At 36.9% G+C, this 24,867-nt stretch overlaps 1 protein-coding gene across 2 annotated transcripts in view; it reads right to left on the bottom strand.

Moving 5' to 3' along the window:
- LOC149730380 (spectrin alpha chain, non-erythrocytic 1-like) overlaps positions 1-24,867 on the bottom strand; it is a 29,483-nt gene that overhangs the window by 3,098 nt on the left and 1,518 nt on the right. Inside the window, exons 4-45 of one of the 2 annotated variants that reach the window (XM_089887101.1) lie at positions 24,439-24,579; positions 23,756-23,896; positions 23,015-23,157; positions 22,309-22,453; positions 21,526-21,684; positions 21,055-21,183; positions 20,403-20,584; positions 19,792-19,981; positions 19,346-19,537; positions 18,730-18,885; positions 18,245-18,449; positions 17,687-17,868; positions 17,221-17,337; positions 16,707-16,833; positions 16,315-16,437; positions 15,693-15,853; positions 14,389-14,538; positions 14,042-14,173; positions 13,333-13,508; positions 12,792-13,008; positions 11,860-12,033; positions 11,456-11,494; positions 10,626-10,717; positions 10,208-10,295; positions 9,721-9,894; positions 9,151-9,315; positions 8,389-8,537; positions 7,827-7,951; positions 7,182-7,362; positions 6,257-6,419; positions 5,867-5,998; positions 5,247-5,384; positions 4,720-4,937; positions 4,376-4,483; positions 4,022-4,145; positions 3,600-3,754; positions 2,958-3,147; positions 2,429-2,563; positions 1,863-1,964; positions 1,380-1,516; positions 912-1,101; positions 26-342 (exon numbers count right to left, since the gene is read on the bottom strand). In XM_089887101.1, the coding sequence (XP_089743227.1) occupies positions 26-342; positions 912-1,101; positions 1,380-1,516; positions 1,863-1,964; positions 2,429-2,563; positions 2,958-3,147; positions 3,600-3,754; positions 4,022-4,145; positions 4,376-4,483; positions 4,720-4,937; positions 5,247-5,384; positions 5,867-5,998; positions 6,257-6,419; positions 7,182-7,362; positions 7,827-7,951; positions 8,389-8,537; positions 9,151-9,315; positions 9,721-9,894; positions 10,208-10,295; positions 10,626-10,717; positions 11,456-11,494; positions 11,860-12,033; positions 12,792-13,008; positions 13,333-13,508; positions 14,042-14,173; positions 14,389-14,538; positions 15,693-15,853; positions 16,315-16,437; positions 16,707-16,833; positions 17,221-17,337; positions 17,687-17,868; positions 18,245-18,449; positions 18,730-18,885; positions 19,346-19,537; positions 19,792-19,981; positions 20,403-20,584; positions 21,055-21,183; positions 21,526-21,684; positions 22,309-22,453; positions 23,015-23,157; positions 23,756-23,896; positions 24,439-24,579 (6,464 nt within the window). The remainder of the gene's footprint in view (positions 1-25; positions 343-911; positions 1,102-1,379; positions 1,517-1,862; positions 1,965-2,428; positions 2,564-2,957; positions 3,148-3,599; positions 3,755-4,021; positions 4,146-4,375; positions 4,484-4,719; positions 4,938-5,246; positions 5,385-5,866; positions 5,999-6,256; positions 6,420-7,181; positions 7,363-7,826; positions 7,952-8,388; positions 8,538-9,150; positions 9,316-9,720; positions 9,895-10,207; positions 10,296-10,625; positions 10,718-11,455; positions 11,495-11,859; positions 12,034-12,791; positions 13,009-13,332; positions 13,509-14,041; positions 14,174-14,388; positions 14,539-15,692; positions 15,854-16,314; positions 16,438-16,706; positions 16,834-17,220; positions 17,338-17,686; positions 17,869-18,244; positions 18,450-18,729; positions 18,886-19,345; positions 19,538-19,791; positions 19,982-20,402; positions 20,585-21,054; positions 21,184-21,525; positions 21,685-22,308; positions 22,454-23,014; positions 23,158-23,755; positions 23,897-24,438; positions 24,580-24,867) is intronic. The other variant, XM_089887102.1, reaches the window with a different exon arrangement.

The following is a 24,867-nucleotide window of genomic DNA, read 5'->3' as shown; positions in this document are numbered from 1 at the left end:
TATGATCTAAAACTTCAAACCCCACCTTGTCTGTCTCAACCAATCGTGGAACTCATTCGCTTTATCAGCGAACAACTTTCGTGCCGTGTCATTGTCCTTCTGTCTCCCTAGCTCAACCTGGAGGCCAGCGTCCCTCTCTGCTACCATACGGTGGACAGTATTCCACGTTTCTTCGAGCGTTGCACGGGTGAACCAGGTATATGGGTTGGACGATACCATGGGGTCTTCATCTTGATGCGACACCATCTTTGTAAGTCGTTCATCGATCGAATACAATTCCTCAAGTTCTTTCTCAGGTTCGCCGAGTGTCCCACAGAACATTTCATGCTCTTTAAGCATCGCCTGTATGGTTATAATTCATGTTAAATGGTTACACTAGAAATATTTTTAAGTGAGGTTAAATGCACTTATGTAATTGTGTGGTGGGGTAACTCAGAGAGTTTTAACACAGGTGTTCTGTTTCATACACCACATAATTTGGACAACCTATATTTTACCTCTAAGTTAAGAACATTTCATGTTCTTTTAACGTCTGTTTGGGATAATGCATGCTAAATCGTGCGACTTATTGATTCTTAAAACAACAACAGTTGTTATAAAATGGGTGTTATGATTCATACACTCCGTGCCGCTTCAGAGTTACCTTATTATGTAGCAATTGATTTTTATCAACTACGGGAGAAATTCGTCATATTTACCAAGTCTGACCTGAATTCCTACTCCTTGATACTATATAAGACCTTACCCATATAGAATATTAACACGCAAACGTGCATTGATTTCATTAATACAATTGCTGCATGGATTCAAACTGTTTGCCCAATTCTGACCTAAAACCTAGGTTTCCCAAGTATGCCACCAACTGGATCTCCCCCATATAAAATACACCAACATATTAATAAAACACATACATGGATCTCATTAATAGAATGACATCTAACAGGGTCGGTAAGATCTTCCTCAACGTTCTCGAACCACGAGTTGAACGCCGACGCCTTCTTGGCAAACAACAAATAAAGATCGTTCACTTCACGTAAACGACGCTGGTTTTCATCCAAGTTTTCGCGACGAATTTTCGACGTTTTCTTTAAATTGTCCCATCTGATATGACATCATAATATGAGTACGAAAACAATAAAAATAGTGTGAAAAGTCAGCAAAAATTTCTAATAAATAATTTTATAACTAACCACCTCTAAAAATACAAAAAGAACCATTGCCGGCAGACCTGTTTTTATAACATGAAAGTAGTGATACAAACTGGTTTCAATCAATTTGAATTGCCACTTCTACTACCAACATGTCATATAACCAATAAACATCATTTCAGTACAAATAGGCAAACATATATAACCACCAACACATACAAACCACCCCACCTTTGCATCAACTGCGAGCTACGAATCTTAATTTCCTCCGATTGCAAATGATCGGCAGCCACAAGTTGATCTTTTAAAGCGTTTATCTTCGCAATTCCTTCTTGTTCAAACGCTGATAAACCAGCATCGAAAGTTTCCTATATAAGTATATATATATATATATATAACATATGAACATTATACTGTACCAGTGTCAAAGCAGAATGCTCAACCCCTGGACCACCGTTGGATTTAGTTGGGTCGCTTACAACAGCGTATTATATATATATATATAAGATTAGGTAACTTCAGATTTACTGTATGCATATATAATACTTTTTACTTTGGTTCAACCCAAAATAATTATTAATATGATGTCATGATGAAAAATTGATTTGAAAATTGATTTGATTTGGTTGGGGCGCCTACTACAGTAGTTCACAAACCCTTTTGACTCTTATTGTAAAAGACATTGCCCTCTTATTATCCATACCAGTTCCTCACCTGTTTTACAATAAGAGCTTGCACAGATGAAAGATCCGATGTGTGATCATCCGTCTTCAACGCCCTCTCTTTCTCTCCTATCCAGGATTCAACCATGTCAGCCTGTTTGTATATCATCAATTAAAAATAATCCACTAAGTTACATACATGGTATCCTAAGTTGGCTTCAAGAGTGTGAAGCGACTTTATAATGTAAGAATGCAATATTAAAAAACAATAACAATAACCAACAAACTTACATACATGGTAACTTGTAATCTGGCACAAGGAGTGTGAAGCAGTTACAGATGGTAAGAAGGTAATGATAAAAATTTACACAATCATCCACAAAATTATCATTCATAGTATTTGTGGGTAAACATAACATTTATAGAAGAGCACAAATATTACAATTATTGCAGGGATAAATGAGTAATGATGTTATAAAATAAAGCCAACACACTAAATGAAGCCAAGCGATTTGACAGCATTGCTCCAACCCAGTGGTCACTAATGAATTGTCCAAATTATTAGATACGCAGAAAAACAATCATTTTAAATAAAACGAATGGTAAACAAGGACCCACCTTCCAGTTAAACTGCATGAAAGCTGAAGCATCACGTAGTTCATCTCTTCGCTTAACAGCAGCTACGTCCAACGTGGCTTGTTTGTCTTCTATGGCTTTCAATTCATCGGATATTTCAGATGAATGCGGGTTTTCCTGCAACAGGACAACATGGATGTAACGTACAACCAGAAAAGTTATTGAACATTAATCTTTAGGGAATATATTTATCTTTTCAACCTTTCAACTGGTGATACTGTTTAATAACTATTCCAACTTTTCTAAAATATCCTAAATTTGACCTGTAAGAAGTGCTGCCAAAGGGGGACACAGGTTTAAAAAAATGTAAAAATCTATCACTAAAAAAGTTGGAAACCACTGCTATACCCAACAATAACCTTTACAACTAATTAACTCTAATATAAAGGTCTCTAATAACCTCTTAACTACTAAATATATATATTTATATATGGGCTGAATAAATATATATATGATTATGTTAAAACTGCTGACTACAAAATCTGTGTTTTATCCAATTCATGCTAATTACCTCTTGAATCAACCCACGTCCAACATTAGCAACAAACGTAACGCGTTCACGATGAACCTTAAGATCGCTTTCAAACGCTTCATGTTTAGCAAGTAAGCTTTGAGCGGCAGCCAATGATGACGGGGCAGATTGTGAACCAAGCACAGCAAGTTGCTCGCTCATCCAACTCGATTCTTCCTCAAGGTTTGCTCTGGTGGGAATATTTAAATTTTAACTTTTTGAAAACTAGCTTTTGGAAACTTTTTAAATCTGTAAAAAACAGGTCCAGTGCAATAGCTCAGTGGTACTGGCATCATAAGGATACCGGTTTCAATGCCCAATACTAATGTTATTACTGTATTTTGGCAAAAATAAACAAGTGAGTTATAGCACCCTGGAATTCAGGGTAATGAACCAACTCTGGATTAAATCCCCCTTAAGTTCCTTGGCTTGCCACACTGTACGACCCCACCCGCGCATAAAATAGATGTTAAACAATCAAGCATGTTCCAAATTCTTTAAGTTTAACGAAGAAATGAAACCAAGGGGTTATAGCAGCCAGGTGTTATAGGTTGGGAAAGTTCTGGCTTAAATCTCCGGTCCCATGGCATGACCCACAACCCCACCCCCATAGAAATAGTAAATAACATTCATAATACGAACCTGAATTGTTGAAAAGCTTGTGCTTGATTAAGTTGAAGACTCCGTTGATTTGAAACCTCCTTCAACGTTTCCCAGTTGTTTGAAAGTTGATCAACACGAACAACAATCTCATCGGAAAACATGGCGGCTTCGTCTTTCAGCAACATTCCACTTTCCTACGGATGAATCATGTTGGTAGTAGCACAAGTGTTGTCAGAAACTAGTACTATGGTATGAGGTATGGGAATACAGTATTCTATGGATTACAACCTTTAGATTTAATAAAATATGTTTTTGACTTCATATTTGAAAATATGTTTTTGCAGTTTCAAGTAATATAAGTATAATATAAATCTCAAAATTGAAAGATTTTTTTAAATATGCTATACATTACAATACAATAAGTATATATTATTTTTTATATCAAATTCCCATCCACCCACCAGCAACCTATCGATATCATGCACGTTGATCTCGGCTTCGATTCTCTTCTGTTTCTTAATCAACTTGTTGATGCTTGTAAGATCTTTACCACAGTCATCACTGCTAACCAGTAACTTCTTCTCACTGAATATAGAAGTTACATCATTTACTTTTAAAAATTTAAAGAAAATAGTTTGAAAAAAAAAAATTACAAAAAATAAAATTTAAACTTTACAAGTCACACACAAGTATGCATTATGTATTTACTGATTTTCTTTCAGAAAAAAACTCCGATTTTCAGTTAAAAAATCCAAGCACAGAATAACAGAATAATGTTCCTGATTTATTTCCACAAAGTAACTTGTATAACTTACTTAATCCAAGATTCCTCATCGGCCAAATCGAGGAAGAATTGTTGGATTTTCATCGATTCCTGGAGTTTCGTTCGTCGGTTGCGTGTCATGTCTTTTAATGTAGAGAAACTGGGCAGAAATGAATGATGAATGGATGAGTTTAATTATCTCTAATTGAAAAACTGTTAGCCTGCAGGGTATCAACAATCACTATAAAACCAAATTTCATCAAGCAAACATTTGTGTAACAAATGTTAATAATTTTGCATACACACTCAACTCTATTAGTGCAAACAAAAACAGTGGCTGTACAAGAAAAATAACATAGAATATAAACAATAAATACCATTCTATACCCCCCTTACCGTTGTTCAGTAGCATCCCTCTTAGCTTTCACTGCATCTTCATCCAAGGCATCTGATTGGTCAGCTTTTTCCAGCAGCAATGCAGCGTGACGAGATAACTCGCGTGCCCGATCCTCATGAGCTGCAACATCAGCTTCAAGCAACTTCTGCTTCTTGATGAGGTTCGAAACGGAAGGGACATCTTTGCCGACGTCATCGGACGCAAGGAGGACTTCAACCTGGTCAACAATGATCAACAATTTCAACATTTTTGTTTCAACCGAAAAAAATTATTTTTTTTAAACAATTTCTATAACATTTAATCGTTCCAACATATTTAAAAAAGTTTAACAACAAATATTCTGTTACTTTTAATACCCACCATAATGTGACATAACAAAGGCTTTTTTGGCTTCTCCAGTACATAAGTAAATATACTGTAAATTTTAACATTTCGTATTTTACAAGTTGCACACTCTGCAGGTGGTTCAACAAAAATCAACAATTTGAGCAAAACCCGAAAAACACCAGTTATTAGAACACTATACCTCTGACATCCATAGCTCAAGATCCTTGACAGCAGTTATAAAGTTTTGCTGTTGGTTTGCTTCCATCAACTTTGCCCCTTTAACTGCAGATGTGTGAAGTAAGGTCTCCCAATCATCTCCAAGCTTGTTGATTCGGACCTGGTTATGGTATAAACATATTTACATAGTCGCTCATCAGCAAACATTAGAGTCAAAAAGTGAGATTCATTTTACTGATACGAGTGTCTAACTCTCTAACTAACCCTGCCTGCTGCCTCCCCTGCATTTTAAAATGTTTGGCGGCTAAGTCGAAGGGTGACTTTGTGGATGATTGTTTTACTACATTGCTACAGTTTTATTGCGAATCTGTTCAACCAATATAAGATCACAGTGGCCAAAGGCAATGAACTATATCGTCCAGAATTGTGAAGCGTGGCAACTAAGTTTAACTAACTCAACTTAATTCTTTTGCATTGTTTCGTCATTTTCTTTCAAACTAATATTGCATAAAATACAAACAACCACCTCTATATTATATAACTAATATGATATAAGGACACATCCTACAAAAAGACAACCCACTTGTACAACAATATGCAATATCATGTAATAATAGTTGACAAATATGATAAACAACTAACCTGTACAGCTTCCTCAGACCCAGCACACTGTCGAGTCTCAATAAGTTGTTCACCAACCACAATTATTCCTTGGATTCTCTCCTTGTTCGCTTCTAATTCCGCTTCAAACGCTTCGTGTTTCTGATGCTTGCTCTGTGTACAATAAACGTTAAAAATGACCAGAAAATCCTGTTTACTCCAAAAAAACATGACATTTCTACAAAGAACACCGCATTATGACAAAAGTTTTCTAACAAATCGGAAACTAAAAAAATATCTCATTTTTGACAAAAAGTTTAATTGAAAACACTTGTAAAGCCATTCTGCACCGTTGTAAAAAGTCAGTCTTTAAAAGCTTCCCGATGCATGTTCACAACTTCCACATCAACAATGCCAACACATCAACCTTACCTGAATATTAGTTGGATCTTTGTAACTATCATCAAGTGCCGTCTGCATCTTCTCGGCGATCCAAGCGTCAGCCTCATCAACATCGCGACTGAATTGTTGCAACGTTTGTGTTTCACCGAGTCGTGAACGCTTCTCTATCAAAGCTACCTTTAACTGCTGCCACCTGTTGTATTTATATGGTTTATAAGTTAAGCAAATATATGTAGTAATAATAATACTGCCTGCCGCTAGTCCAATGAAAATGGGACGAGGTTTAATGTTGCCACCTTGCATTTATAGTTAAATAAATGGATGTAACTCGTTTATATCACAACTCAAATAGTGGTTAATAATATTTATTCATATTATATCAAATAAAAATAAAAGAATGTAAATTCCTTTATTTTTGCGTTGCAGGAAAACGACAATCGTGATAACACGGGTGTTCTGTTTCATACACCTCGTGCTCGCTTACTAGTTACCACGTATGTAACTTATTTATCCTTGCATGGCGGGGCAACGACAGTCGTTATAACACTGGTGTTCTGTTTCATACGCCTCGTGCCTGCTTACTAGTTACCACGTATGTAACTTATTTATCCTCGCATGGTGGGGCAACAACAGTCGTTATAACACGGGTGTTCTGTTTCATACACCTCGTGCCTGCTTACTAGTTACCACGTATGTAACTTATTTATCCTCGCATGGTGGGGCAACAACAGTCGTTATAACACTGGTGTTCTGTTTCATACGCCTCGTGCCTGCTTACTAGTTACCACGTATGTAACTTATTTATCCTCGCATGGTGGGGCAACAACAGTCGTTATAACACAGGTGTTCTGTTTCATACACCTCGTGCTCGCTTACGAGTTACCGCGTATGTAACTTTGTGGGTGATTTCGATTGCTTTTTAATTATTTTTACATATGTATAATGACTTCCCCACCTCTCTTGGACATCTTTAGCTTTCTCCTCGATCCTCTCCTTCGCATAATGTGGAGGATCCGATTTATTGAGATGTTGAGCCGATGATTGAAGGGAAGCCATCTTCGCCTCCTGCAACCCGATCGCTCGGTCAAAGTCTTCGTGTTTCTTGATCAACGATTCAACGGAATCCAACGTGTCGTCTGTGGGGGTGTTGGTTGGATTGAAGATGTTAACAGAAAAACAATCAGTTGAGAAAATCTTAAGCTAGCATTTTAAAGGGGTAAATAAAGAAACAGCGAAAAGTCGGAACTTATATATTGTGTCGTCTGTGTGGGGGGGGGGGGTTAAGATGGTGAATAAAGTTGTCTCATTGCTACTTGGTATAAAAACAACGTGGGGGCCATAGGCACAACATTTGGGGTGTTACTTCTACTTTTTGTTGTTACTTTAGCTTGCACAGATAAAATTCTGCTTTACAAATTAAAGTTGTCCAAATACTTTAACATATTTAAAACACCTTAAAAAAATTAGGAAAAAATTTTCATTGAAAGCCAACAATATTACAAATTGACTACAATGATGTATATACCATATAAATATCCATATTAAAGTTAAAAACAACTATCACCTACCCATATTAAATAAATATAAAATACAAACAAACCGTTTTGTTCGACAGCAAGGAAAGCTTCTCTGGCTTGCATCCAATTCTCAGCATTATCGCAATCACGTAAGAACAAATGTAAGATGAGACATTGCTCTAATAATATACGACGGTTTGCCCATGCTCTGTTGGAATGTACAATGTTTATAGTCGTCTGTTACTTTAGTACACAGGGTATACAATGCCCTTGTTGCTATTAGGCTTAATGTAATATACAAGTTCACAGTTTTAACCAAAAGTGATGTTTGCTTATATATTAAGGTATATGTTTATTATTTCGCCTGGCATGGCGGGGCAACAACAGTCGTTATAACACGGGTGTTCTGTGTCATACACCTCGGGCCAGCTTACGAGTTACCACGTATGTAACTTTATAGGGACATGTTTTGTACGGCTGACAATTTAGACAACCCATCAGTGACCACTGGGTTGGAGCAATTTCCGTTAAGTGTCTTACCCAAGGACACATACACCCACAATGATAGCAGTATCAAACCTGGTATCCCTGGTTTAGATGCAAGAAATCTAACCACTCAGCTATAACAATATGTGTAAAATTTACTTTTCCAATTCTTCTCGTTGCTTAGATGTTTCTTGTATAGCAGCGTCGATGTCGTCGGCTGCTCCATGTTCTGCTTGTATAAGAACATCTGCTTGTCTCTCCAACCCGTGGAAGGCTGGTGCGTGAGCATCCATGTCGGCTCGATGCTCCTGTAATAGCATTAGCCGCATGTTTATAATAGTACAAATTAAGCTATTCAGACTGTTACTACATTATGTGGTCTTGTTGGGAAAAATACAAAAATTTGTTTGAATAAGCAGAAATTTTGACAAGTCAAATGTAATGGGTGTAAAATGTAAAAAAGTGATAACCCTCCCATTTAAACAAGGACAGTAACAGCTGAAATGTTGATACCGTGCAGATCAACCAGATAATGGGTGAAATGATGATTGGACTAAAACTATAAGTCCTAGTTTACATTTAAGATGTATGAGACTTAAAAGTCTGTCTGTTTTATTGTATTTCCACATCGTGCTAATTAGTAAACAAACCGGTAATGAATATTTGAATATAATTAAAAAGCAAGGACCTCACCCATACAGAGTAGAAGGCTTTGTATTAAAACTAGCTACACAAGTCCAATTTAAGCAAGTACTGTATTATATTATGCCCAACTCATTTAGTGACAGCAGATGTAAGGGACCTAAATCCTAGAACCTCCAACAGGACCTCACCCATGTAGAATAGACACTCAAACTATCTACATAAATCTATATCCAATAGAATGCATTACCGTCAAAGTAGCCACAAACCTACACACACCTGGTGCCTTTGCAACATCGCTTCAGCAGCCGGTATATCTTCAGCCACATCTTCACTTGATACTTGGTCATACATATGTGCCAACCATCGTTGTAACTCACGCTTGTCAGCGAGGAATCTTTGTAAATCATTGGAATCTGACAGCGATCTTTTACGACCCTCAGCCTGTGGAGTGTTTGGTGTTAGGATATGTAAAGCTAATCTAATATGTTAATATTTTATTTTATAAGATATTTATTATTTACATCAATAAGATTTTAGGTTTATCAGACCTTTATGTTAACTCCCAAAATTATCACCATTGTACAAACATTTATTTTATTATTATTGTTTTTCTCAATCTCTATGTTCAATGTAATGCTTGAGTGATTTTGTGTTCCTATATAAGCTGAGTTTGTGTGCCAGAGTGTCATTCTAATATTACATGCACTGGAGCAAGAGGTGTTTGGTGTGACCTTGGATGACCTTTAGGCCAGCTAATGGGTAATAGGCCAAAATCTCAAGTCCTATGGTGAGCCACGCTGCAGAACCAAAATATAAAATGATTTTTAAGAGAAACAACAAACTAACCTTTGCCACCAAATCATTCCACGCTTGATTAATCTCGGTTCGTTTGATCTGAATTGGTTCCTCTTGCTCCGGATGTTCCTTGGTTAATCTTGCAGCATCAGCATCTAAGGAGTGGACTCTTTCACCAAGAGCTGCCAAGTCTCGCTCCAACCCATCGTGCTTACGTTGTAAAGCCTGCGGTGAATTAAATAGTTTAAGTTACTACATTTGTTGGTGATTGTTTTTTTGTATCATTAACAATTTAAATAACACATCAGTTATTAGGATAAAAACACTTTACATTCTAGCTTGTAAGTGAAGTTATAACACAGCAGCTTTTAACAGAAGAGAACACCGAACTCCAACAGGTTGTAAAACTGACCTGCAGTGTAGGCGTTGAAAAAGGAAACACAAAAAAATAGGTAGTTTTTTTATGCCTAGGTCAATTCATAGGCATAACATATAACTTTTATGCATAATATAAGATATCTATTATGTACAAACGTACCTGCACAGTAGGTAGATCCGACCCCACATTATCATCATCAAGTGTCGTGCTTTTTTCATCGATCCATTCCTTTGTTTCATCGGCGTCTCTGTGGTTGTTGTGAATGTAAATACAGTAGAAATTTACAAACTAAATATAAGCGTGCACGGGGTGTATGAAACAGAACACCCGTGTTATAATGACTGTTGTTTCCTCACCATCCAAAAATAAATAAGTTCCATATTTAGTAACTCGTCAGCCTGCACCAGTAAACTTGTAAATGGGGGCATATATAATTACACCTCGATAAACTAACTCAAAGGCGACAACTAAAAACCTGACAGTTCAAGGTTGACAACTCTATACCATAAAAAACAGCTACAAGCCCTTAGCTCTATGTAATCTGCTGAACACAAGGAACACATGATGAACAAATCACCTGAAGAATCTTTGAACCTGGTGTGCGGATCCAAGGTTGTCGTTTTGTTCTTGGACAACTTTGTGTAGCAAGGACCATTGGTCATTCAAGTTCTGCAACATTGGTTTAAAATGTGGATTAAACATCCAAATATCACCAACATTCAACACAGTACAAAATATATTCGTAACCTAGGAGTCTCAAAATTGTGGGAATCGTTAAGTCAAAGCTGCCACAAAGCTTTTATAGGGTCTCTGGTATGTTGCCACTTATAAAAGCTGTAACAATTCAAGTGAATTTTGACCTTGTAAATATAATTTAATTTGTTCTGCAGCTGTTTCTGCCGGGCATAATATAATATTACAAACCGCTTTCCAGAAAAGCTAATTGCAAAACAATGTGATGCGTTTGTTGCACATACAACATACAACATACCATATATGATAGTTTGACAACAACAACATATATAAACAGTGCAGCAAATATGAAACACCAAAACACATTCATAACATTAACATTAATTATGATGATATACACACATTTTAACTTCTGCTACCAGGCATAATATAAATAACTCTTCACGGCTTAACTGGTGTAAATACATAGTGTGTTTCTGTAGTATTTTCCGTGGTTTACATTCCCTGAAAAAGTCTTGTCGAAACTTAAACTGCCTTTTTAATACCAGAAAAAAACACAACATTTTTCATGTCATATGAGATGGTTATGAAGATGGTTGTGATGTGAATATTCTGAAGCAAACTTGATGCCGCATATCAATCAATACACAACACATATCAAGCAATGACACATGCACCACCAATGCACTTGCATGAAACTCATGCATAACAAACCTTCGTTATACTTCTATGTCCAACCATAGTCTCTAATGGCTGTGTTAATATGTTATGAATATTAGAAACCTTAGGCACCAAACCTGGGGTGGCAGGGTGGGCGAGTCTACTCTAGGTTTTGTTATAATGCTTTAATAGTATGATTACAACCAATAAGTTGGATTTGTTTTATAGGTTTGTGCGTCTAACTATCCCTGCCTTCCCTATGTTTATAAAGTTGGTGTCTGTTTGGTAGACATTGTTACTAAATTAGTTGTTTTCAACTTTTTTTATAGATTAATGTTATTTTATTGGTAAGTTTTCACTCGTGATAATGTTTATAAAATCCATATTAATAAATAAAATGTGTTGTCCTTTATTTCCTTATAAAAAATGACCCACAAATTTGGAATAAATATTTCTACCTTAATTTTCTTGGCAACGATCTGATCTTGATCAAGTTGAGCAGCATCAACAGAATCTCCACTGCTGGAGCTTGAACTACTAGAACTGCTACTTGAACCACCATCATCATCAAGTTTAAGTGAAGCGGCCTCCGTGTTCAATTCCTCGATTCGCTTCTCGCGTGCTTTTAAATCCTGAAGGAGAAGTTGGTTTGTTATATACATATATACACATATAACAACATATGTATATATGCACATATAGGAACACATATAGTAGGTCGGGGGAAGATGGGACACCTTATCATTCTATTTTTTCGTCCCAATTGGTAGTAAACGAAGAACATACACAGAATTCTTAAAGCGTATTTTCATGACTTCCATAGACCGTTGTTAATTGTTTAAAACAAGATCAGGATATTTGGATATTATGTGCTAGAGGTGTCCCATCTTCCCCCATCCTACTATATATACATATAACAACATATGCATATATACACATATAAGAACACATGCATGCATTTGTTACCAGGCACATCATAAGCTATAAAGAGATCTTGTTGTTTTTTTGTGTTATGTTTTTTTAAGAGAATGCAGTTTCAAGTCTTGGCATTGCTACCAATGTGGTTGAGGTGTTCTTGGACAATTATTCCAAGTGACGTCCATACAGACAACTAAACAAGAGTTTTCGTTGGGAGTAAATAGGAAGGTATATATTGTGTTTACTAAAACTTACTGCAAGCCGTAAAAACAAAATCCATGCAACACAAAAAGTCCCTCCCATAAATTATAAATTTAAAGAAAGGGTTTATGGGTTTAGGTTGTATGGTCAATAGACTTTAAACTCTCCGAAAATTTTCTACACACAGATATTTTACTTTTTGTTGCAGTTTTCACTTTAAATTTGTTGTTTTAATATAAGAAATAACCATTCCATGCAAGTAAGTCCTCACCTTTTGGAAATCATCGAGTTTCTTCTGTCTCATCTCCACTTGCTCCAACCCTCCATCCTTTTCCTCATCATCCTCATCTTTATATTTATCCGCTTGTACTTTCTGCTCGTCCATCCAACGAAGGAGGTCGTCACATTTACGTGCCAACGCATGGCGGCGACGGGAGTGTTCCAGCCCCCCACGACGTTGCTCTCCGTGGACTTTCATTTCATCGTAACTGGAAAGGTTCGAGGGGTTATTTTATAACACTGCAATGTGCAAAATATGTGGTGGCTTCATACACCTCGTGCTGATTAAAAGTTACCACACATATTACTTTGTAGGTGTAGGTGATTGTTTTTATGTATGGCTGACAGTTTAGCTCAAACAGTTTAGGTCAGAGTTGTCCCATTACCCCAACACCCGAGGTGCTACATGGACCTGCCAGTTTTTTGAAGCCTGTCGCTTCCCCAAAAGGAGCCGACATTGGTTTCATAGTATTGAATGAAATCTTGACGTTGCTGCTCCAAAAGCCATAAAAACAACCAAGCTCCAAACTCACTATTCCTCCAACTCCTTCTGCCTCCCAAGTATCGTAGGTTGAACATCTGGATGATCAACTTCCTCATCTCTTACATCATCATCGCTCTCATCTTTCATCTCATCAGGAGAAACTCGCTTCAATATGGATGCGGGGACGAATCCTTGTCGCTCCTCGTTCTCCAATTTCCACCAATCCTATTTAACATTGGATATTACTATATACCTGGTGGCCAATAATGTGTGTGGGTCTAAATATAATATATATTCATATATATAGTGGTGCAACAAGGGGGGGGGTTTAGGGTGTGGCGACCCGCCCTTTAAAAAAAAATTAATTAAAAAAAAATTTAAAAAATAATATTTTTTAAATTTTTTGATTAAATCTCCCCTTATTTTTTCTGGCTGCGCCACTTTATATTTATACAGGCACCAAACCATCAATCATAAACATTACAACCAAAAAGGTAACTTGGATTATTATTATCAACTGTAATGTATAAGAATGTAGAAAGCAGGGTGGGCAAGATGGGACACCTTGTCTTTCAATTCTCACTTCTTATTTATTAGTAAACAAAGAACATTCAAAAACATATTAAACCTAATCATCACGACTGCCATAGACCGTTGTTAATTGTTTAAAACACGACCAAGATTTTTGGATATTATGCGCTAAAGGTGTCCCATTTTCCCCGACCTTATTATACACATACCAACTACACTGGCCCAACCTTATTATATGAAGACACGACGGTGAGAACTTCTCCCTTCTTGACCGACAACTCACGGGGTGACTTCTGTCGATATTCATGTAAGATGACGACCTTTTCTGCTTCATCATCTTTGTCCCATGGTGTTTGCAACTATGGGTGAGGTGGAATATATATGTCAGATACATAATCTTGACGAAATATTGTAAAAATTTACCAAAAAACCCATTAATACAGGATTTTTTTTATCTTTTTGTGTAAAAAAACCAAAAGTTCAAAAAATTTAAATTAAAGATCGCAGAAATGTAAATAACTCTCATACTTTTAAATATGAAAAATTAACAACAAGCAAATAATATCAAACTCACTTTGCATTTTTCGGCGTCTTTTCGCAAGTTAATTATGACATCATCAAACGCCCCAACGTCACGCATGAGCGCCTCGTGTTTCTTGATCAACGACTCAGCAGAATCTTCATCAGCGCCGACGTCATCGGATATTATTATCGCATTCTTTTCCTAAACAAACATATTTCCCAGGAGACCATTGTGATGTCATAAGTATATTTATGCTGCGTCAATGGTGATGAAATATTTAAATTTAATATGGCAGCGAATCAGCGATAAACATGGTGTGTGTATTATACCCCATGCTTACTGTCGAGTTATAACATGGGTGTCTTCTTATACACCAGACACACATGGTGTATTCATACACCTCATGCTTACTGTTAAGTTATAACATGGGTGTCTTTTTATACACCAGACACACATGGTGTATTCATACACATCATGCTCACTGTCGAGTTATAACATGGGTGTCTTCTTATACACCAGACAAACATGGTGTATTCATACACATCATGCTCACTGTCGAGTTATAACATGGGTGTCTTTTTATACACCAGACACACATGGTGTATTCATACACCCAATGCTCACTGTCGAGTTATAACATGGGTGTCTTTTTATACACTAGACACACATGGTGTATTCATACACCTCATGCTTACTGTCAAGTTATAACATGGGTGTCTTTTTATACACCAGACACACATGGTGTATTCATACACCTCATGCTCACTGTCGAGTTATAACATGGGTGTCTTCTTATACACCAGATACACATGGTGTATTCATACACCTCATGCTTACTGTTAAGTTATAACATGGGTGTCTTTTTATACACCAGACACACATGGTGTATTCATACACATCATGCTCACTGTCGAGTTATAACATGGGTGTCTTCTTATACACCAGACACACATGGTGTATTCATACACCTCATGCTTACTGTTAAGTTATAACATGGGTGTCTTTTTATACACCAGACACACATGGCGTATTCATACACCCAATGCTCACTGTCGAGTTATAACATGGGTGTCTTCTTATACACCAGACACACATGGTGTATTCATACACCATATGCTCACTGTCGAGTTATAACATGGGTGTCTTCTTATACACCAGACACACATGGTGTATTCATACACCTCATGCTCACTGTCGAGTTATAACATGGGTGTCTTTTTATACACCAGACACACATGGTGTATTCATACACCTCATGCTCACTGTTAAGTTATAACATGGGTGTCTTTTTATACACCAGACACACATGGTGTATTCATACACCTCATGCTTACTGTCACTCCACACCAACCCACCTCCATCCAGACTTGTGCATCATGAGCAGCAGCGAGATAACTTTGAGCCTCCAAGGCATCTTTCAACATTTCCTCGCGATCATCCGCCGACTTCTTCAACATCTTCCACTCATCCATCAACCTTTGCGATGCCACGTTCAGTTGATCAGCCTCAAAGTTACCTGCATTCAAAAAAATTAAAGTATAGTTTTTGTGTATCTTATTTTTTGGCGATGAAAAAATTTCACAAAAATTGTTTTTATATTTATATTTTTTATATAAATACATTTTTTTTTTTTTTTTCCCTATATGTGAACAAGGAATATCAAAGTTAAAAATACATGCTAAATACATGATACAATTTTAAATTAAACTATGACACATTAAATAGGATTACAAAGTTCAACAAATTGTTATTACTGCAATTTAGGCAAAATGCCATTGAAGTTGGATGTACACAGTATCCTGCGTGTTCGCTTGCGAAGTCGTATGCAAACCCATTACCGAGTTCCGCATGCGGCAGCGAAATCCCGACAAAACAGACAAAATGGACGTATTCCAGATGCTGTGTACAGCCACCTTAGGCAAAACATATATCTCTTATAACCAGTATTACTGGTTCAAACCAGTTTAAACCACTTACCTTCCTCCATTAGTTGATGAGCTTGTTTAATTACATCGTTTATATTTCCATCATGAGCTGTGATTTCACTTTGTACAATATGATGTTTCTTCACCAAGTTACGAACGCTCATCAAATCTTTGCCTGCGTTTTATTCAGTCAGTCACCAAAGCTTTGCTATTAATTTATGTTCAACATACAAAAAGGTTCAATTGCTGAACTATTGCATTATAAGATGCTTATCATCTTTTTCTACAAAACGTCAAAGCTTTGATATAAATATGTTTAATATTTGGGTTGTTGCACCAATTTAAATGATTTCATGCAATATTTTGTTGAAAACAAAGACAACTAGCAATGTATACAGTACTGATTTAGAGTTTTGTTGTATAAGATAGAGAAATATAAAATACCGATATTAGTAGCTGAAGTGATCGGTAATTTATCTTGAATCCAATCATGTTCATCTTGAATGTCGCGGAACAATTGTTTGCTACGAAGCGAGTTGCTCAGTTTTTCACGACGAGATTTAAGTGGTTCCTGTGAATAACATCGTTATATGATATATATGTATAAGTTGCATAAAACTTTTTTCTGGTCAGTTTAAATACAAGTACAAAATGGTTTATTTTTTACACCGAAATGTTTTAAATGAAAGTTATATGATACTGGAGGTTGTCAGGTTTATATTGAAAATATAATTAAACATTTCAACAAGAGACTTGTTTAACAGGAATATGTGTCGAAATACTTACACCACACCATGGGAGATTGGGCCAGAACTGGCCCATTACCCCAACACCCAGGATGCTACCACACACCTCACCAGATGTTGAGCCTTGTCGCTTCCTCAAAGGTAGACGGGAAGGACCCAAACATATTTGTTGGGAGATCTTTCCTTGTTATATTAAATAAGAAACAACTTGCCTGTAGCTTCTCATATCTTGCAAATAATTCTTCTTGTTTTTCCTTGATTGCTTCAGCGTTAAAATGTTCGTTCTCAACAAACTTAATTGCTTGGATTTCAATCCCAGTTAGTCGCTCCTGTTAAAAATTACAATGTTTTATTAGTTTCGAAAAACACACACATATAGTAAATTGAAAATACAATCAAATGCATTCTTAACAAAATTAAGTATGATAGCTTCTGGTGGTAAGTTCTTTTTACAGGTGCAAAAGATTGTGAAAATGGGATTTGAGCCATGACTGGACACACTTTCCCGGGCAAAAAAGTTTGCTGCAAGTTTTGAAAGCATTCTCAAAGAAGTCTTGAAAACCTAAAACTTCCACACACAAAGGTAAACTACTTGCTTTGTGAACTTGTAATGTTAAGAGTCGTGTTACCACATACACCTTAAAATGATATTCACCCACACAAAGTTAAACCACTTACCTTGTGAACTTGCACGTCCACTTCAGTGAGTTGGTGCTTCTTAATAAGCGATGCCACACTCGCTACATCTTTACCCACATCATCTGATGAAAGAGCGGCCTCCACCTCATCCACCCATCTGTTCAACTCGGCAACAGATCTATTAAACACCTGCTCAGCGCATGCGTCAGATAGTTTGCTGCCTGAAAAATGAATGTATGCGTAAGTGCAGGGTCATGGCTGCTTAGGAAAATATATAGGTCGTATTTTGGGTGGTTTAGGTTTATCGGCAAGAGCAAAATAAAATGGCCGATATTATTGGCGCTAAGTAATAATTATTAGGCCTGTAGTTTGATTTTTATCAGCCTTACTAGTTTTTTAGTTTTTAGTCATTTTAGGTGCATTAAAATAACGGTCGGCAACTGAAATTTACGGGGGACGATCAAAAAATCTCAAAAAAAGAACCGATTTGAATAAACTAATGTCGAGCAGACTCTACTTTTTAAACAGTTAGGAACATTCGCACATATGCAATACACCAACATAAATATATTAAATAAAATGACCATACTTTCCCACCTCTATTATCGCAACTTTCCACGAGCTTCGCCCACCCTTCCTCCACCTCAGCCAACATCGATTGTATCCGATCCTTCTCGTAATGTTCCGCATCCATCAACTTACCACCGTCATCCACCAAGGACTGAACTCGAACCTTACTCGACGCTACTTCATCGTGGAACACTTGGTGGCGCTGAAGCTTGCCTCGGATGTTCGCTGGGTCCTGATTGGTAAAACATATGTTTTTAAAAATCTTTAAAAAGTTAGAAGTCAAATTTTTTTTTTAATCTATATATTGCACCTTCCTGGTTAGAAAAGTAAAATAAATAAATTTTGAGCTTTTTGAAAATATTTTTTTATACCATATTATAACATTTTTTATTTCTATAGGTTAGGCCTAGTGATACAATCTATACAGAGTAATAGATGGTTGCCAGCTCCAACCCAGTGGTCACTAATGGGTCATAGCACCTTGGGTGTTGGGGTAATGGGGCACAACGCACCTTATGCGAATCATCATTAGCTGTTTTACTTTTCTCTTCAATCCATGAAAGCAGATTGTTTGCATCGCGTTGGAATAATTGGAAATTATAAGCGTCTTCCAGGTTGCTGTGCCAAATCTTTATTCCTTTGTTTAACTCGGCGTGTCTTTCCATAAGCTGTAATGTTTGTTATATACATTATGGAAATTAGCAACAATTAGGCATATATAAGTTTACCATATGCGTATAAACAAAAGATAAAACGGAAAGTTAAAGTAGTAAAAAGAAATATTTTGTTATTTCTATTTTCAAAGTGTTTGATGAATGTACAAATCAAATCCTGATTTAGATAATTGAGTTTAGGTGTTAAGTGTCTAGAGAAGTTGGTTAGGAATTGTTAGCTTTCAATTTATCCATAAATTCATATTACTCTATGTCAATATCCACATCACACTAATCCAACACACAAAGTCACTGCACACACAATTCACTATTGATAACCAAATATAAATTAAAATTGAAACACAAGCTTTAGTGCCATTGAACATTCTACGCCAAACACCCACCGTACATAAGTAGTTATCACTCACATCGCCCAACACACATATTTAATAAACACCATGATAACCCCACCCACCAAGTCTCTGCGTTTCCCAATATCATCCTGAGCATAATGTCCACGTTCAATCAACCGGTTAGCAACGTCGTTTACAGACATTATCTTTTCCTCTTGCGCTGTCGCTGACTTTGCAAAGTCCGCTTGTTTTCTACGCAACACTTGTACAGCGTGTAAGGAATCTCCTAACTCACTTTGGGCAAGAAGCATCTCCTAAAAATACAAGGTGTGTTTTTCTTATGCATTTGTATTACACATTATACGATTATATTATTCTAGCAAGGAACATTTCCTATTAAAAACATATATTTATATTATTTTGACAAGGATAATCTCCTATAAAATTAGTTAGTTTATATCCATTTTAGTTGAATGTTGGTTTTAACAAAATTCTAAACAAACTTTAGTGGGTGTCTTTATTGCTGTAAAACACCTAACAAGCAATTCATGAGGAAGTTTCTAAGCACCTGTGTTGTAATCCAGGATTCCGCTTGTTCAGCATCTCTTATGAACAGAGCAAGATGCAAACACTGATCATACAATCCATGTCTTTCCTCCCATTTATCCATAAGTGATTGCTTACGTTCAGTTAACAGATCAATATACTCGGGTATGATGCCCGGCTTCGTTTCCGTGCGTGTCTTAATCCTGGGTTTACTGAAAAATGGGAGTTAAGTAGAAGATGGGAGCTGGGGAGCTAACTCCCATCTTCAGGTATAAAAATGCACTGTCGATAGATGATTAGGTGGATGAGAATTGAATTTTTTATAACAAGCTTTGCCAGCGGTTGCAAGGGGTCAAGTTATTTTGCGTTCTTGCAGGTACTATAGTAGGGTGGGGGAGATGGGACAGCTTTTCATTCTATTTTCTCATCCCATTTTGTAGTAAACAAAGAACATTCAAAGAATTATAAAACTGTATCCTCAGGACTCACATAGACCGTTGTTAATTGTTTAAAACAATCTTTTTTTCAAATAAATGAACGAATACAGGGTGTGCTAGACAATGAGTTGCACAAATTAATGCTATCTGCCACATGATATATTTGTGACATTCCGCTAAAACAAAGTTAACCGACCTCTCTTTAATCTCCCCTTCTTCCTCCTCACTGGAGGAGCTTGAAGAGCTGGAAGAAGAAGATGAAGATTGATCCACCACCTCCACAGTCACAACCACAGCAGCTGGATGTCCCTCGTCAATCAACCTCCCACCGAACTTGAACACGTTATCAAAACTACTTTCTTGTGCTCCAATCTCTCCCTGTATGGATAATATAACTTTGTTTATGTTTGATTCCACTATCAGTGGGTGTAGGGCTAGAATAGCATTACCCCAACATTGTATATGCACATTCTATTGTATATGGGTGAGGTCCTACAGTGAGGCACGTCATGGGACCTGGGGTTTAGGCCAGAGTTGGCCCATTCCCACAACATTGTTTATGCACATTCTATTCTATATGGGTGAGGTCCTACAGCGAGGCACGCCTTGGGACCTGGGATTTAAGTCAGAGTTGACCCATTACCCCAACATTGTATATGCACATTCTATTCTATATGGGTGAGGTCCTACAGCGAGGCACGCCTTGGGACCTGGGATTTAGGCCACAGTTGACCCATTACCCCAACATTGTATATGCACATTCCTACACTCTGACACACCATGGGACCCAAGATTTAGGGCAGGATTGCCCATTGCCACAAATATAATGATGACAAACAGTATTCAACCTTATGTTCCTGATGTTTATCCACCAAAGCCTCAGCCCCACTGACATCGTGTGCGAGTTCATCAGCTGATATACGAGACTCCATGTCATCGGACCATGCTAGGAGCTCACGACTGTCAGCCAAAAATTTCTGCCAAAAATATTTAGAACATTAGTTTCTTAGTTGCACGAGCAGTTGAGTTTCCTGGGAAGCAAAGTTTTACATATTTTTCCAACATTTTTAGGCCTGTTGTGTAGAAAGTGGCTGTTTCTTATTTCGGAAAGCTGGGAAAATCAAAAAGAAAAAAAACAACATATTTTTGGATCCTATTTCTTTGACTATGGTTGTAACAGCTAAGCTGCTGCAAATGAAATAAAATTCGCCATTTTTGGAGCTTCTTAAACACTTTTAATTTATTAGGATTTATACATAAAATGTCACCAGTACTTGAGTACTACCCAGATAAATATAAAATGTACTCTTAATACCGACCTGCAAGTCATAACTTTGTTGCAATCTAACTTTCCTCTCGGCAGCAATCCTTGTAACTCTCTCCCAGTTATCATTGATAACATCCCGTTGCACTTTGATCACGTCCATCTTACCATGGTCGACCTCTATTCGCTCGGATTCAACCAGTAAATCGCCAACCTGTATTATTACATACATGTGTTAAATAAATAGATAACAGCTACTGCTATTATGGATGTAACTTATTTATGCTTGAATTGTGGGGTAGTGATAGTCGTTATGACACGGGTGTTTTGTTTCATACACCTCATGCCCGCTTACAAGTTATCACGTATGTAACTTTGTTGAAATTGTTAGTAATTGTTTTTTCTGTATGGCTGACAATTTATACGACCCATTAGTGACTACTGGGTTGGAGCAATTGCCGTTAAGTGCCTTGCCCAAGAAACCACAATGGTTCACTGGACTTGAATCCGGCCGCATTAACCATTGTGCCATAACGCCAGTTAGGGATGAAACACTGTTACAACAGGTGTCTATGTTACCACCTTATTAAGATGACTATCTTATTAATTGCAGCCCAGCAACACAAGATACATGTGTAACTATCTACAAGCTGAGGTGGAATTAACATTTCATTTTTAGTTTTATTCAATCCAAGCACTTGAGTGTATCAAAAAATAGACCATGAACCATGGAAGGTTAACAAAGACTATTTATTTATTACCATTTCCCACGAACAATCAAAGCCACGAACCATCAAAGGTTAACAGCACAAACAAAATAATATATTTATATTTTTACCTTTTCTTCCAATGCAGCCAAATCCCTTTCAATTCCCTCATGTCTACGTTGTAATGCTTGTACTGAAGTAATATCGCTACCAAGATCTGATGATTCAAGTAACGTTTCCTTCTCTTTCATCCAAGATATTGTTTCGTTCACATCCCTGTTATAACGTGTTGTGTTATAAGAAACGTATAATATAATCTATATCCTATTCTATATGGGTGAGGTCTTACAGTGAGGTACAACATGGGACCTGGGGTTTAGGCCAGAGTTGGCCCATTACCCCAACATTATATATGCACATTCTGTATGGGTCCTACAGTGAGGCATACCATGAAACCTGAAACTTAGATCAGAGTTGGTTCATTACCCCAACAATGTATATGCACATTCTGTATGGGTCCTACAGTGAGGCATACCATGAAACCTGAAACTTAGATCAGAGTTGGTTCATTACCCCAACATTGTATATGCACATTCTATGCTATATGGGTGAGGTCCTACATCGAGGCACAACATGGGACCTGGGATTAGGGCCAGAATTGGTTTAATCAAAAAAACTTCAAAATTTTGTTTTTTAATTTTTTTTTAGTTGATTTTTTTTGGATTAAAAGAAAGGGGTTCGCGACACCCTAACCCCCCCCCTCCGCCCCCCCCTGGTATATATGCTAAAGGTGTCTCGTCTTTCCCAGCCCTACTATATGTGTATAGCCCATCTCACCGTGTTAGTTTATAAACCTCCGTTGAGGCCAGTAGAGCCCCACTTCTATTGGATGCTTGCTTGTTCAAAGCCTCCCATGCATTATTTACACTCTCCCTCTTGCTGGTTATCGCTTCTACTTCAGGGTGGCCTTCTATTTCAATCTATACAATATTCATGTAGTGTATAAGGGGACTTAATGTACATTGTGGAGAAGCCACTTATGATAACAAGCAACTTCTAATGAAATGAAAATCTTTGTAACACATAATTAAACTATAACACATTGACACATAATTGGCCAGGATAAATTAAAAAACAAAACAATTGCAAATACAGTGAATTGTATTTCCTAAGAATATCATCGGTCTCTCATTCAAATTGAATCTAGTAATTTAGACTGGCAAACAATAAGGTAACTGTGTACATTTCAAAAGTTGCTTATTTAGTCACTTATTAACAAATTAATACACAATCTATAGCTAGTTAAGTTAGTAACAAATGCTAAGCTAGCAACAGTGCTCATAGTAGGCTAAGTTTAATTTGAGATTTTAGTTAAAATTTTGGTTGGTGTTTCAAAAATTTTAAATCATTAAAAAATCTTCTCAAGTGGAAGTTTTTTGAATTTGTTTTGAGTATTTCAAAAGCTTTTTTATCGAGGTAAGCAATTTAGAGTTGCCCATTTTTTTAAGTATATTCAAACCATAAACCAAGAGAAAGTGACCTATCTTCCCCATACTATAAATATTGAAACAAACCCACCAGCTTATCAGCTTCATCATTGACATCCTTCACCCTGTCCCCATACCCTTGCAATTCACTCTGGAATTCCTCAAACTTAGCAAGCAGCATGTTCACATGATCCAAGTCATTGCCGGTATCAGTGGACCTCACAATGGTTTCCTTGGGAAAGAGTTTCAAATTAAGACTTTTACAGTTTCTGGTTTGAAAAGCTATTGCATGAATATGTTCCTTTTTTTACAATGGTAACTTTGGAACAGAATGTTAATTTAACACTGTGTGACTGAATATATGGAAGTTTTTCAGCAGTATACATAGCATACTTAAAATTTTAGGTATATAATGCTCCTATGGCAAGACTATAACACCAATGAGAGCTATACTGTCCCAATGCATTGTTCGCCACACTCCAGGATAAAAATATAAAGGCCAAAACAGAACTCTGCACATGGCTTTATTTATTTTATAGACAAATCACTGCTTTAATTTGTTAAATCAAGTCTAGGTTTTTTTATTGATGGAGCAAAAGCCACGGGTGTTGAGTGCCTCTTAAGGGGGCACGAACCATGAAAGATTGAAAACTCTAGTTCAGTAGTCTATGTCCACTATGTTAATCGTAAGGTAAAATATCTAGCCTATCTATGCTACATTAACATACCAGCTGGTGTTAAGAGATGGTGTTGCATATCTCAACAAACTCTTACCTTATCATTAATCCAATAAAGAACTTCTTCACATTTCCTTTGAAAGTTTGTCAGCGAATGAGTCTGTCCAAGCTTTACCCCACGGAACTCCAAAGCTTTCAATAGTTTGTCCCACAAGTTGTGAAGCTCAATCAAACGAGCCTGTATGAAGTTTATAATATATTGGTAACTTAACACTTCCTACTTAATTGTTTAACACTTCCTAGTTGAAGTACCAATGAATGTGCATATACAATATCAGGGTAATGGGCGAACTCTTTTATATATTTAAGGACCCATGGCGTGTCTCACTGTAGGACCTCACTCATATAGAATAGAATGTGCATATATAATGTTGGGGTAATGGGCCAACCCTGGCCTAAATCCCAGGTCACATGGTGTAGCTATGACCTCACTCATATAAAGAGAACTTGACTAAATACTACAAGA

Source organism: Ciona robusta, chromosome 10 (assembly GCF_009617815.1).
Source record: "Ciona robusta chromosome 10, ASM961781v2".
Taxonomy (NCBI): Eukaryota; Metazoa; Chordata; class Ascidiacea; order Phlebobranchia; family Cionidae; genus Ciona; species Ciona robusta.
Note: the sequence above shows the minus strand (reverse complement) of the source record. Positions and strands in the feature narration are given on the sequence as shown.